The sequence below is a fragment of the Lagopus leucura genome, unplaced genomic scaffold (genome assembly GCF_019238085.1).
Source record: "Lagopus leucura isolate 7727_CA_CO unplaced genomic scaffold, USGS_WTPT01 Super-Scaffold_100002, whole genome shotgun sequence".
Taxonomy (NCBI): Eukaryota; Metazoa; Chordata; class Aves; order Galliformes; family Phasianidae; genus Lagopus; species Lagopus leucura.
The window spans coordinates 69616443-69631109 of record NW_024962263.1 but is presented as its reverse complement, the minus strand read 5'-3'; the positions used below and the strand labels follow the sequence as shown (position 1 = coordinate 69631109).

Here is a 14667-nt window from a genome sequence, read left to right as displayed (position 1 = left end):
ATAGAGACTTTTGCATGATCTCTGATACACCTCAGCTGACAAGGCATAGATTATGGTGATGTATGGAGTGTTAACTATCTCAAGCAGCCCTTCCCTTCCTAGACAAGCACACAGTGACAGCAGTTGGCACCAGTAAAATCACAGTTGGGATCCCATCAGGATTTATTGTCTGCAGATCAAGCGATAAAGGCGAGGGCTGGGATGAAAGGAATGTGAACTACATGGGCTGAAACCTTCTGAGGGTTTCTCAGTTTTTAAGGCAATAAAGTTTACAGAGATACTTAAAGCGTATAGATGCAACAAGGACATTGAACATCACTGTTCCATAGCAGGCAACAAACTAAATAAAGCTGGAAAAAGAATTCCAGCTTTAAATAGGGCAGCTTTGTATCTGGATGACTTAACACTTGCAGTTGATCCAGAATGCAGCCTGCAGCTCTTCATAAACCCCTGTAAGACTTTTGGGATCATCTTTTCCACCCTCACAAAGATGCTGGTTTGCTTTTAGGATTCACAGATCGTCAGCCAGAAGGGGCCATCAAATAGATTGCATATATGATTACACCTTGCTGACATCAGGACTGGATTTGGGCTTCCAGCAATGGCATCTCCTTGCAAAAACACCTTCTGCAGCCATTGTAGGCAACCAACTACAGAGATGCGTCAAGTATAACTTCTGCATATGTGGGTGGGTGAAAATGCAAGGTTACCTGTACCTCCATACTGCCTTCAGAGACTTCTGAAAGCAGAAGCAAAGCCTGTGCATCTCTTTGGACACATACCCAGCCTTCTGATTAGCTGATTAATAATATATGAAAGTATGCCTAAATTACGTATTCTGGTGTCATCCCATAGCTGTTATCACAAGCCTCCCTTCACAGGACAATCCCACGGCGAGGAACCACGAATTAGGCAGTTTCTAAGGTGATACAACTCAGTTACAACACAACAGTACTAGAAGTATTTCTATAAAGTTTGAAATGTTTTTAATATGTACATTCTTAGTAAATATCAAAGTAGTGCTTTTCTCTTGCACTTTTTCTTTAGACTTCTAAAAGGGCATCAGAAATACAGTTTTCATCCCCCTCCAAATCAATGCACAGGTTGTTACCTCCGTAACAAGCACATATGAATTCTGTACATCTTCCCCTCCCCGCAAAAGAAAAATATGCCATGACTATCCAATACACATCATCACAACAAGTTTAAATTACGCATACAAATAATTCTGGAGTACTTAAAAAAACCCAACATACCGGATTTATGAAACCATTCCATGCATTCAACACCAAAAAAGAAAAAAAAAAAAAAAAAAGACTTGTTTCTTTAAATGGTGTTTTTCTATCCCAGTACCAAAGTCTGGATTCAGTATAACCATTGCTTGAGTCATAGGAACATGACAATACATAGATAACCAAGTTTCTATTCATTGACAATATGCTATACTGTTACTACTTCTTCGGTGAATGTCAAACAAAGCAAGGTTTGCTTTCTAAGACATTGAAACTGCACATTAAGAAAACAGTAAGAGGTGCTGCTAAACAGGCAACAACATCTTGAAAGGAAGGCTACGTATTCATACAATCCTGTTTGGGAGCAGCAGTTTATCAACAGGGTTCCTACCTCGTTTGCTAGTTTCTTTTTACCAGACAAGCTTTTCGAGAGCTAGAGTGAATTAACCCAACTGCAAACCAAAAGCACCAAAAGCACCAGCTGTACCCTGAAGAGACAAAAACCAAGATGTATGCAGTGACTCTTCCCTGGGACAGTCTGTCTGTGTTATCTCTGAGAGCAGCCCATCGCACAACATACAGTCTGGAAAGAAACGTTTTGAAAATACATTACAAACCTGAATTCAAAGGATGTTCTTTTGCCAAGAAAACATAAAATTAAAGTATTATATACACACATACAACTCTGCATGACTTTGTAATACCCAATTTGTGTGTCTGCTTTCAGATACTCCTTGAAAACTGTACTTCAGCTCTCAATTTAGCTTATGCAAGTCCTGCCTGACAGGTATCAGCATCAGGCATCATTCCCTCCCAGCAAATTAATGAGTACTGTTAATATGCTGAATTTATTTTGACAAGTGGGTTTAGAGGTCACACATTCCTGATACACAGGCATCAATTCCTGTGCAAATTAGTATGATTTATTAGCAAAGTTGTCCATTAGCAAGGTGCATTTTCAGTACAAGTAAAACCAGCTCGCATCATTAACTAATTGTGTCTAGCAGTAGTGCTGAATTGCAGCTCAGTACAGCAAGACAGTGAGAGTTTGTTGACCAGTACCATGTGTCACAGCTGATAGCAATTCTGCTCACGGTACAAAACCAGAAGTCAATCATTTCAAAACATCTTGGCTCTTTTACTGAAAGTCACCAGGGGATGCCAATCACCACCCGCATCCAACAGGTTGTTGTAAAGGCTATTTACAGTGTACATGGCTTAGCATGCACCTTACAGACACAAACACATCGTCAGTTTGATACCATGTAGTTACACAGCGCCTGAAAATGACAACACATCTTAAACACCATTTCAATTAACAGTTTCAAGCAGGAAATGCTCTTTATTTTTTGTAACTGCTATACTTGAGTTAATGTTTTTCTTTTATTTCTTATAAAAACACAAACTCCTGTTCAGAAGTCTAGACATATTCTACACACTACAGGTTAAGGCAGTAAAAAAAAAAAAAAAGTGTTCCTGATAACTGGTCTTGACAGTGTCAATTAAAGCTGTCTGAAGCCACTCCAGTTCTCCAACAGATCACCGAAATCCCAATTTCACTTGTCGAGTGAAAGAAGTTCACCTTATTTTGAGTTTTAGCATTAGAGGACAAAACAGAGTTGGGTATAGTAAATGAATAAGTTCTAAGGGAAGAGAACATTTGATTTTACTTCCTTGTGTGATTTTAAGAGTTAAAAGTGTTACAATTTTGGATGGGAATTTGAATCAACCAACAACTACAGCGATTGAAGCAGAGAAACTGATTTTTATGCACGACTGCCTTCTTAAAATATATATTGTTATCTTCAACAATTCAAGTAAGGTAATAGACATTATCAAAAATAACTTCATGGACCATACTTATGTTTCAAATCACATTCTCAAACTTTTAACCCAAAGTAGTTTTATTGTGTTAACTTCATACACAAACCATGAAGGTCCGACTCGTACAAACGGTTACGATTTGCACTTGTGATTCCTGTAATAGCTAGCAGACTCGCTAACCAACTTACTGTAAGGATATGGCAGGTTACATATTAAATCAAAGCACTTTGATTTAGGCATGAAACAAATTCTAATTGTTGACATTCTGTGCTTCTACTGCATCACCCACAAGAGAGGCAAGAAACACCCACTATTGTACAGACAAATGTTTTTACAGAAAACCCTTCCTTGAAATTAACCTTTTATCCGCAGCAGTAGATGAGAATATAATCTGTTGTAAACAGGGCACTGTGTTGTAAAACCAGTTTGTTTTTTTAATTAAGATCTCTCTCCAAAAGTTGGAAAAGCAGACTCTTCAGAATGTCTTTCAAATGTAGCATGTTCTGTTTCCTATATTATAAAGTTACTTTCGTTTGATTCCTTTTTGAAGATGTTTGTGTTCACAGCAGTTCTGTTTTTAAAAATTGTTTGAAACTTATATAAAATTCTGTACATGTTCACAAATTATTGCATAAACAGCATAATCTTCATGACAGTATTCAGCAATGCATGTCCATCTCAGGAAGTTCACGTTTCCCTCCTTGCTTTTTTCTTCTTTTTAACTTGTTTGGGGGATTCCCAGCTTTCTTCGGACTTTGCTGGAAAATAAAACATAACTACAGAGTCACAACTGAGAAAATTTAGATAGACTTGCAGAATACTAAAGTTTACATCCTATGTTACGATACAGCTATTCTTCAACAGACATGATTTTTGAAGGAGACTACCATTTTCTGTTGTACTGAATAGGCTAATTTGAAGTGTCTGTAAAACAAAGTCTGCTAACTCCAACCTATTTTTATTATTATTATTTTTTTTTTTTACACCACAAGTAATAAAATGAATGATTTTCTCTAATGTAACCCTTCCAGTAAGATGGGACACGACAAGCCATTATTATTATTATTATTTTTGTTAACTAGAAATAAGGTAAGTGTACACAAAATTAATTGTTCACTTTCATAAGATTTTAACCACTAAGTGACTCCCTTCCTTGGAATTATTCCAAGCCAGGCAGGATGGGGCCTAGAGCAGCCTGACCAAGTTCAGGGGAGATTCAGGCTGGACATGAGGAAGTATTACTTTTCAGAAAGGGTGGTCAGGCACTGGAATGGACTGCCCAGGGAGGTGGTGGAATCACCGAGCCTGGGGGTGTTCAAGGAAAGGCTGGATGTTGTGTTGAGGGACATGGTTTAGTAGGAGCTATTGGTAATAGGTGAACGGTTGGACTGGATGATCTTTTAGGTCTTTTCCAACCTTGGTGATTCTATGATTCTAAGTTGGTGGCAGCTCTGCTCACGGCAAAGGGGTTGGAATTAGATGGGCTTTGAAGGCCTTCCAACCCAAGCTAATCGATGACGATCCCATAACACAAGTCAAAAGAGTAGTTTTTAAAATAATGAACTACATTAAGCTGTGGTTACATGGTATCCAGGATCAAGTAAAGCAGCAGTACAATTTTACTAAAACAGATAGCTTCAGAACATACTGGCTGCCAGAAATAGTAAGTCAGGTGAGATATTGCATCTGTAGAACAGAAGATATTTTCCTGAAATGCCAAGGCCAGAATTAGCCACAAAAGCCCTCCTATTTCAGAACCAGAGCAAAAAGCAGATAACTGACATATAGGCTGCTTAGTCACAGCACAGAACTCTGGTCCTGATGGTGAGCAGTAGAGCCAAATGTCTGTCAAGGATCAGACAAGGCCAACAAATGTTTTCAGTCATTCAAGCATACTTGAAGCTTGTTTTTCTTCATGGTGAAAAGACATTTGCCAAACTACTTAAACGAAAGCTATGATATCACAAGATCTATACATAAATATGTATATCTATCTGATGTGCTTCTCTACACCCAAACCTCATGGCAAAGCACTGACTATACACATTCTATGGAAAAAAAAAACACAAAGAAAACACAAAAAGCCACACCCTAAATCCAGCCCAAGGGAGTGTACTGACATACTTACTCTGGGGAGGAGGCACACTGTTTTGCTTAATACTGGGACTAGAAACATCTGTCTCTTGCAGCATCTGTGGCACTTGGGAAGCAATCTTGACAGAATCACTCTCTGATACAATTACAGATGGCTCAGAAACAGCAAGAGAAGGAGCCTCCTCAGGCTATTGCAAAAAAGAAAACATTTTCCCAAAAGTTTACCATGTCATACATCAGTAAGGTATTCTTATACATTCTTATACTACTTAGCTGCTGGGAAGATGGCACTGAGAAACTAAACCAGTATTAAAAACCCTTAACATTCAAATCAAGGCTGCAACACTGACTGCCATCTAGTGCCAAAACTTTTAGTTGCATACAAGCAAAGCCATACAAACTAAATCCTCTCAAAAAAAAACACAACAAAAAACCAGGTGAGGCTGGATCAGGCCCTGGGCAACCTGATGTCCCTGTTCATTGCAGGGGAGTTGGACTAGATGGCCTTCAGAGGTCCCTTCCAACTCTAAGGTTCTATGATCCTATGATTCTTTGAGTTGTACCTTCTGATAATATATACCAGAGGTTTTCCTTAGCATGTGTAGCCTAATGTATAATAAAGGAATGTATATGTGGAAAAATATTACCAGATCAAAAAAATAAAGAAAATACTCAATGTCTTCCTGTTTCTGGTCTTCACTAGGCTATTTTGAGTAGCTACTTTCTGTACTCTAATATTGGTGTTATTTCCCTTGGATTTGGTTCTCATGTTCTTCTCCTCGCGTTTGCTTCTCAGCTTACAGAACTTCTGCTCAAGAATGAATCACCTTTGTCAGAAACTTAGGTCATCCATTTCAGTCACCAGTTAGAGACTACTTCTAAAACTTTTTGTCCAGGGAAGTCAAACATCATCAGAAAACCACTTAGCACAAGCAAAATAGCAGGAGAGCCAAATTTGATGTCAAAGGGGCTGGAAAACAGCTGACAGGTCATCAACAGGATTGCTTAAGTCTAAAAACAGCCAGTACACAGACCCAGCTTACAACAGAGCTGATGCTGTTTAACCATTAAGTTGGAACTAGTTTTAACCACTAAGTAACAAGGTAGTCTGCTGAAAGTGAGCTGATGTTGGAGAACGGTTAAAGAACTTGTATTCTGTGTGTATGTTTAAACTGCAAGCTGAAGCTAATGGTCAATCTGAGAACTGGTTTAATGACAACTCAGAATAGACTAAGTTGCTAATTCTTCATTCTGTTTGCAAAGAAGCCATAAAGTATGGTAAGATTATAGTCTTGTGCTCTTACCTATTTATTCTCAGGTTTCCAGACTTCAAAGTTTTAACCATTTATTCAAACAAATGAAAAGAATCCAACTTTGAAAGTCAAGAAGATGACTGCTTTTAGCAAATATTGTTTTTCAGAGTGGGTCCCTTTTATGAAAACTCGTAACTGACCTGAACCTCATGAACTTCAACCTTCCAATCACCTTCATATTAATAGATGTAATTCAAAGTATTCAGTATTCTTACAGTAACACCACCATACACAAATTAATGTTTCGATACATTTTACATGTTTCAAAAATCAAATCATACAATTTTGTATTCATACCTTAGCTGGTTCACTAGTACTTATGGTCTTCAGAGAAAAAGCTATTTCCTGCTGTGGCTTAGCTTTTGAGGTATCCTCTTGAAATTCCTCTCCAGCTTCTCTGTCCAGTTCTTCAGTGCCCTACCAAGCAGGAGGGGGAGGGGAAAGGGAAGCCTTTTAATATTTGGTATTTAACTAGAATTCTTGATAGGAATTGTCTTATCACAACAATTGTAAGAGATAATCTCAGACTAAAAACATGACAACCACAAGAAGCAAGTCCAAAGTAAGCGTGACTGAAGTAATGCCTCCCCTCCCTCCAATTTACCTACCCAGCCAGATGCAACTGAGAATTTCGTTTTTGTGAAGAAGCTGTTATGAATGGCTGCCACCACAGGCAGAAAAGCAGGATCTATTTTCAGCGTGATCTGACAAAAGATTTTTCCTACTTGAAAAATACTTGTTTTCAGCTATTCAAACATACTTCAATTGCCAACTGCAATCTGATTTTGGTAGCCATCTAATTCAAATATGATTTCCATAGCTTACCTGCACTTCTGCAGTTAAGTATCAATAACTTTAATATTTCATGTAAATTACAACAGTATTTCTGGAAACCACTATATGCTAGAGGAACTGCACTTCAAGAACACCTACAAGAGAACTTAAATTTCCCTTGTTCCCCTAGCTAGCCATGCACAGGAGGTCTGCTGTCTTTCAAAAGGCAGGAAGGGAGTGCTTCCATGCAGAGTGCCTGCTAAAAGCCTCTCTACAGTACAGAACTCTGATTTATCAAAAACAATTTGAGGTTCTTTCTATGTGTTCCAAGTTTTCCATAAATCCAGCAGAACTACAATGTATTTACCAGTCAATTCAGAGAATCAATCAAATTAAAGGAAATACTGACAAATTAATCTCTCAGGCATTTACCTCTTAACTTGCAGAAGAGCAGTAGACTACACAATAAATAAATTTTCTCTCTGATTCTGTGAATTCCTCACAAACTGATCTTATTCCATTTACCTGTGAAGGAGAGTTAGCTTCTTCACCATGCTTCTTCTTTTTCTTCTTCTTTTTCTTGGACTTCCCACTTGTAGAACTCTGAAGAACTGGCTCTGCTTTTTCTCTTTCATTACCTAAAGCCTTCAATATGGAAATAAGATATTTAATACCCTTTCTATATGCTATACATAAATTACTAGCTACAAGGTCTATAACTGCCTATAAAAGTGGAAGTGAACACAATCTTATCTGTTCATTTTGGGAAGAACACATTCTTTATACACTCTCTAAAAGCAGAAGTACAGCAGCTGGGAACGAAAAATGCAGCAGAGAACAATGGACCGGTGGCACAGAAATGCTGCTTTTCTCAACGTTTTTTTTGGTGTGTGAAGTATTTATGAGGAGGGATCCAAATCCTTGATTAGTACTCAATGAAAGGTAATACCTTACATTATGGTGAGACAGCAAGATTTGATGCGGAGCTAATTGGTTTCTGTTTTACCCATTAGCAACATCCATCTTTACATATTAACAAAATTACAATGCTCTTATCAGTGTAGAGGAGATGAGGGATTACCTTTATCACCACCTTTATTAAGTTACTTTAAGAAATAGCAGTGGTAAGGGCAAAGTCTTGGTGCTAAGGAGAAAATACCACCTTTTACCTTCTGAACATCAGATAATGCCTCTTCAGGCTGTGGAACGGAAGCAACTTTTTCTTCATCGACCCAGTTTCCCCACTCTTCTGCTGGTGCATTCCAATCAGAGCTAGGGTCAGCAGAAGAAAGTCCATCTACAAAGATAGAGAAGATTCTGAGGAACATTTTCATCCTTTAGAGGTGCTCTTTGAGACTTAAAAAATAATTTAAAAAAATACTATGCAGAGAACTCTCCCTGATACCAAGATATAAGGAGGCATTTCCCTGAATTTCTGAAAAATTTAAGTATTTTAATAATAAGATGTAGACTCTGACAAGCAGCGAGTCAGTTCTGAGTGCTTTACAGAGCAACAGGATTACAAACTAGACATAGCAACAGCTATCTAGATGCAATTGCTTCAGAATACTCATACAGACAACGTAAAGAAGGACAAATTTAAGAGAAGTTCTTTATCTCAATTTTTCCTACTTTGTGAAGAAATTGGGATGAACTGTGAATAACACTGATGTTTAGAAATAATTTAAAAGTAATTTATCTAAAAAGGTCTGACTGAGTAAATGTAATGCTTAATAAGCTTTGTCTAAGAAACTAATGGTGGGGCAATAAAGAAAAAAATACAGTCTTTTTAATAAAATATAACAATTCAGTTTCTGCACATGCAGCTAACTTCCTTGTATTGAACCTGATACACCAGCAAGGTATATCTATCTACATATAACTGAGAGCTGAAGTGCACTAATAGGAATGGGGAAGTAATTAAAGTTCAATTACTTGGTATCTATCAATAAACTACTTGATAAGAAGAAAGTATAGCCATAAACATTCCATGCCCAGAAATGTGAATAAATTACACTCCTGTGATGTAAAACTGATCACTTCCAAATGATTAATTGAAACGGGCTTCCCTCATCCACGAACCAGATAGAGAACAAGTTTTCGTATGATTTGGTACCTGGCAAAACTGGTGGAATCAAAGACTGCAACAATTCATTTTACTTCTGAAGTCATTAAACAAGGCACTGTTTTCTGAGAGAAGGTAACATGCAAGGCAGCTTTGGTCAGTTTGTTGACCAAGTTTTTAAGTCAGTGAGGTCAGCAGGCACTGTTTTTCTTGAAAAAGCATTCTTATATTTTACTGAATAAAAATATCAATCACAAGGCAATTCAAGAAGTAAACACCACAAAACTTTCCTCATGGGTGTGGTATAAGTTAGAGGTATTTATGTAAGATTAACTTCACTACATTACTCCTGCTAGCTCCCTTGTCCAGAGAGGCTGGGAAAAGCAAGTCTATTCTGCAATTAGCAAGGAAAGGGAAGAATAAGCATCAAGTTTATGTTTATAAACTCCAAGCAGAAATCACTGTTTTTACACACAAGAACTTCCAGATGCTTGCTAAACAAGGAAGTAAGACTAAAAGTCTTCAGTAAGGTACAAACATGTAAAGGCAAACTCAATTACTCTACTAATGCACGACTGCAAATGGCTAATGCAAGTAGCTATGAATGCTAGTAGTATATATGCTGTAGAGCTGTGGCAATTACAATTTTTGTTAATGATCATTTTAGAGGAACATACTTAACCCAGACCATTCATCATCAACAGGGGGCTGAGTGTGACTCAAATCCCATGGAAAATCAGAAGTACCAGCCTGAGAAACTGATTCACTGTTGGATCCTGAAAGGGAATAAATGAAATTATAAGTCGCAAACTTCCTGAATTATCTTAGATGAAGAAATTCAAAGCAAAGTAACAAAGGAAGACAGAAGACTGAAAAACAAACAAACAAACAGAGTCTGATTTCAATGACTATACAGAAAAACTATAAGCTCTTCAAAATTAAATATTTCCAGAAAACTAGGGAAAACAAAGTTAAGTCAATAGACTATGGGGAAAAAAAATACAGATTTTTTTTTTTCTAACAGCTTTTTTGCCTTGCTATTCACTGATAACTGCTTGTTACACAGCCCTCAAATATTTGACTTGGTAGAGGGGACTGTGGAAACAAAATCCCTCCCACTGCAAGCAAAGTTCAGGTTTGAGACCACCTGGAGAACCTGAACATCCACAAGCCTATGGGTCCCAATGAGATGAATCTCAGAGTCCTGAGGGAAGTAGCTGATGTAGTCACAAAATCACTTTCTATGATATTTGAAAAGTTGCAGCAATCGGGTGAAGTAAAATCCCTGTTGACTGGAAAAAAGACAACATCACACCTATTTCTAAGAAGGGTAAAAATGATAATCCCAGAACTAACAATCTCTCAGTCTCACCTCTGTGCCAGGAAAGACCACGGAGCAGATCCTCTTGGAAGCAACGCTAAGATACATGGAAGACAGGGAAGTGATACGGGAGAACTGGCATGGCTTCACCAAGGCCATAACCTGCTTGACCAACCTAGTGGCCTTGTATGACAGTGTCACTGCACCAATGGACAAGGGAAGAGCTACTATGTCATCTATGTGGACTTCAGTAAGGCTTTTGACGTGGTATCTCACAATATCCTTCTCACCTAATCGGAAAGATATGGATTTGATGGGTGGACTGTTGGATGAAGAACCAGCTGCAGGATTGAGTGCAGATGGTGGAGGTCAATGGCTCCACATCTGAATGGAGATCAGTGACAAGTGACACCCCCCAGGAGTTGATGCTGGGCCTGAAACTCTGTAATACCTTCATCAATGACATCAACAGTGGGATCGAGTGTATCCTCAGCAACTTTGAAGATGACACCAACCTGTGGGGTGAGGTCAACACATCAGAGGGATGGGAAGCCATCCAGAGGGACCTAGACAGGCTTGAGCAGCGGGCCCAGGTGAACCTCACGAGGTTCAACAAATCCAAACACAAGATCTTGCACCTGAGCCAAGGTAAATTCTGTTACCAATACAAAGAGGGGGATAAAAGGATTGAGTGCAGCCCTGCCAAAAAAAGACCTCCGGGTAATGGTGGATGGGAAGCTGGATATGAGGCACCAATACGCCCTCACAGCCCAGAAAGCCAACCATATCCTGGGCTGCATCAAAACTCTACTTTGTGCTGGTGAGGCCTCACCTGGAACACGGTGTCCAGATGTGGAGACCTCAGTACAGGAGAGACACAGACCTGTTGAAGTGTGTCCAAAATAACACCACAGAAATGATCCACAGAACTATAAGGACAGGCTGAGACAGCTGGGGCTCTTCAGCCTGGAGAAGAGAAAGCTGCAAGATGACCTAATAGCAGCTCTTCCATATCTAAAGGGGACTGACAGGAAAGAAAGGGACAGACTGTTTAGCAGGGTCTGTGGTGACAGAACAAAGGGAAATGGTTTCAAACTACAATAGCGGAGAGATTTAGATTGCACATAAGGAAGAAGTTCTTTTACATTAAGGGTGATGAGATACTGCAACAGGTTGCCCAGAGATGCAGCAGGTGCCCTGTCCCTGGAGGCTTTCAAGGTCAGGCTGATCAGGCCCTGGGCAGCCTGATCTAACTGTAGTGTCCCTCTTCATTGCAGGGGAGTTGGACTAGATGACCCTTAAAAGTCCCTTCCAGCTCTAAGAATTCTATGATTCTATGAATAACAGCATTCTGTAAGATTTGCAGCTGTCTCCTCAAAATGGAAAGCAATAACTTTACAACCCATAGAATTTCAATCACCTTGTGCAACTCTGCAGTTTCATAAAGAATAGCCTAAAATAAAAAGCTAGAAAAACTTGATCATTTGCACTATAGATAAAGCAATTAAATTATTCACTACTAAGAACCAAATTTTCAGTTCAAGTAAAAGTTTCCAGAAGCATAAAGGCAGCATGACAAACAGCAAGACCAATACCAGCTATGATAGTAAGTGTTAGACATTTAATATCATTATTTTAGAAAAACAGGGCAAGCAGAAACAATTCAGAAAAAAACAAAAAATTAAATCGTGAGACTAAAAGAAATTAGCCTATTTTATGATGAGACTTATTTATGAAATAAAGAAGTTTAACTAGTATATATGGTCCTATCTGGTTCACTCTAATTTATAAACTCTTCTGCAAAAGATACCTCAAATGACAGGAATCTTGCCACATTCTCATCTTTTGCCAGTTGGTCACAACAGAAATCAGTAAATATTCATTAGGATGGAATTATGACACTGTTGGCTGATGTACAAAGATGATGAATACACTTCACTTATGCTTCTCTCTGAATTAAATCTGGAATGATGCTCTTGCAGATGCATCACAGATCAGCCTTTCCCAGTTTAGTAACTGAATTTCCTTAAGTTTCAGAGTAGCAACTGAACTTGAATTCAAGTGGCTCTCTTGGAAAATTAAATTTTATTAAAATGCTTTGTCTTAAGCAAAAGGTCTTAATTGTGTAAGCCTTCATTAAGGGCTCTTCGGAAAGTATGGTGAATCAGACCTTGGTATTTACAATTTTTTTATTAAACTGGCACAGAAGTGCACAGAGAACGAAGCACTTGTAAGCTATAAGACAACAAGTGCTAGTTTTACAGTTTAAAGATGCAAACTGCAATACAAGTAAAAGTCAAAGCACATGAGCACTCAGCTAGCTACTTTCTAAAAGAAAATAGCCATGCCAAGCTCCACGGTAATTGGAGAAAGCAAGAACAGAAAACCTGACACACAATTCCTTTATTGCATAATAAATCACTGAAGCACTTATGTCAGTAGTGCAATACACAAGATTTGTTAGGAAGCCAGGTTTGCTCTCTGCAGCCACTTCATGCTTTAACACAAGAAAACTCTGCAGTTCAGTTTTCTCATCCATCCTGAAGAGCAAGGACTCGGGAATTTTATGGAACACATTTTTCAAGCAGAGCTTCAGTTTCATGAAGGAAAACAAATGAAGAAACCAACAATCAATGAACAGTAAAATCCCTCACAATTCTGGATAAACAGAGCTTCCTAGAAAGCAATTTTCAGCTTTTCATCTTGAGATGTAGCAATACCAAGCATTTGATTATCAATTTTAAACTTACTTTATTGCATTATTTGAGCATAATAAGAAAAAAGACAAAAAGCTTTCCAGACTTTCACAAAGCAGGTCTTCTACTTGTTTACATTTACTACTGTTTTTCAAAAGACCATTGAAAAAAGATACAAATTAATAATATTTGCAAATTCTATTTCCATCTGGTAGGGAACAGAGAGGAGGATCTTTGGAAGCATATACATACCAGAAACTCCAGGAGTTAATCCAAAAGAAGAGAAAGAAGTAGAATTCTGTTCAGAGGTATTAATCCTTGCATCTACCTTCCAAGCATCTGTGGGGAAATGTAGGGGGGAAAAAAACAACAAAAAAAAAACAAAACAAACTTCACACTGCTGGCAATGTTGAAGAAGTTCGCTATTTAATGATGAACAGAGTGAGAAAAACAGAGGAAGTTCTAGTCATGTTAACATTCTACAAGACTGAATTATTTTGATTATTAATGATAAAATCAGTGCTGTTAAGAGACATGAATGTGTGAACATTCAAACTGCAGTAATTTTCAAACCATCTTCCTCTCTCTACAGACTTTTCTATATGTAACAGCTTTTTTTTTTTCTATAAAATCTTAAGTTGATTGTGTTTTCAGTCCCATACTGCTGTAATTTTCCCCACTATAATCACCTGAGCTATTAAAAATCTTATGTTAGTTCTGTAGATTACATCTAGCTTACAGAAAATTGCTTATATGTAATATATCTGACAAATAGGAGATGCTGATTAAAAATCAAGATGTATTTCATTGACTCTGAAGCATAAAGCAGAAAACAAGACAGAATAACCAGTGGCACAATTGTGTCAAAAGAAACAGATGGTAAGACCCCGATTACAAATAAAAGCTACCAGGAGTTTAACAAGCTACAAAACAGAATAAATCAGGATGGAAAGGATCTCAGCAGGTACCCAGTACACCCTCCTCCTCCAGCTCTGAGGTCAGACCATGATGCACAGCATTCTATCCAGCTGGGCGTTAAAAACTTCTAAGGATGAAGACTGGTTACCCAAAAAGGCTGTGCAAGGGCTGCCTGACAGTAACTCTTCCTATTTATTATGTTGCCCCACAACGTCAGAGGCAGATGTTGGTGGTATGGCAGTAGAGGATGAACTCCCACCAATATCCCCTTACATCTGTTGCCATGTGTCAGGTATTAGCAGAGAGGCAGTCTGACAAAACATCATTTGACACTGTAGCACACATGAAATAAAGGTATGTCACTGAAATTCTCCACACCAAAAAAATTCTGACATTTATGGATGCTTCATGAATGTACATTTCAGCTGTG

The 14667-nt window shown here is 38.2% G+C and overlaps 1 protein-coding gene across 2 annotated transcripts in view; it reads right to left on the bottom strand.

Moving 5' to 3' along the window:
* Window positions 1-2349: 2349 nt before the first annotated feature.
* Window positions 2350-14667, bottom strand: part of MTDH (metadherin) — a 30444-nt gene continuing 18126 nt past the window's right edge. Inside the window, exons 7-13 of one of the 2 annotated variants that reach the window (XM_042869061.1) lie at window positions 13572-13658; window positions 9980-10078; window positions 8407-8534; window positions 7763-7882; window positions 6761-6880; window positions 5185-5338; window positions 2350-3814 (exon numbers count right to left, since the gene is read on the bottom strand). In XM_042869061.1, the coding sequence (XP_042724995.1) occupies window positions 3744-3814; window positions 5185-5338; window positions 6761-6880; window positions 7763-7882; window positions 8407-8534; window positions 9980-10078; window positions 13572-13658 (779 nt within the window). In that variant the 3' untranslated portion in view covers window positions 2350-3743. The remainder of the gene's footprint in view (window positions 3815-5184; window positions 5339-6760; window positions 6881-7762; window positions 7883-8406; window positions 8535-9979; window positions 10079-13571; window positions 13659-14667) is intronic. The other variant, XM_042869062.1, reaches the window with a different exon arrangement.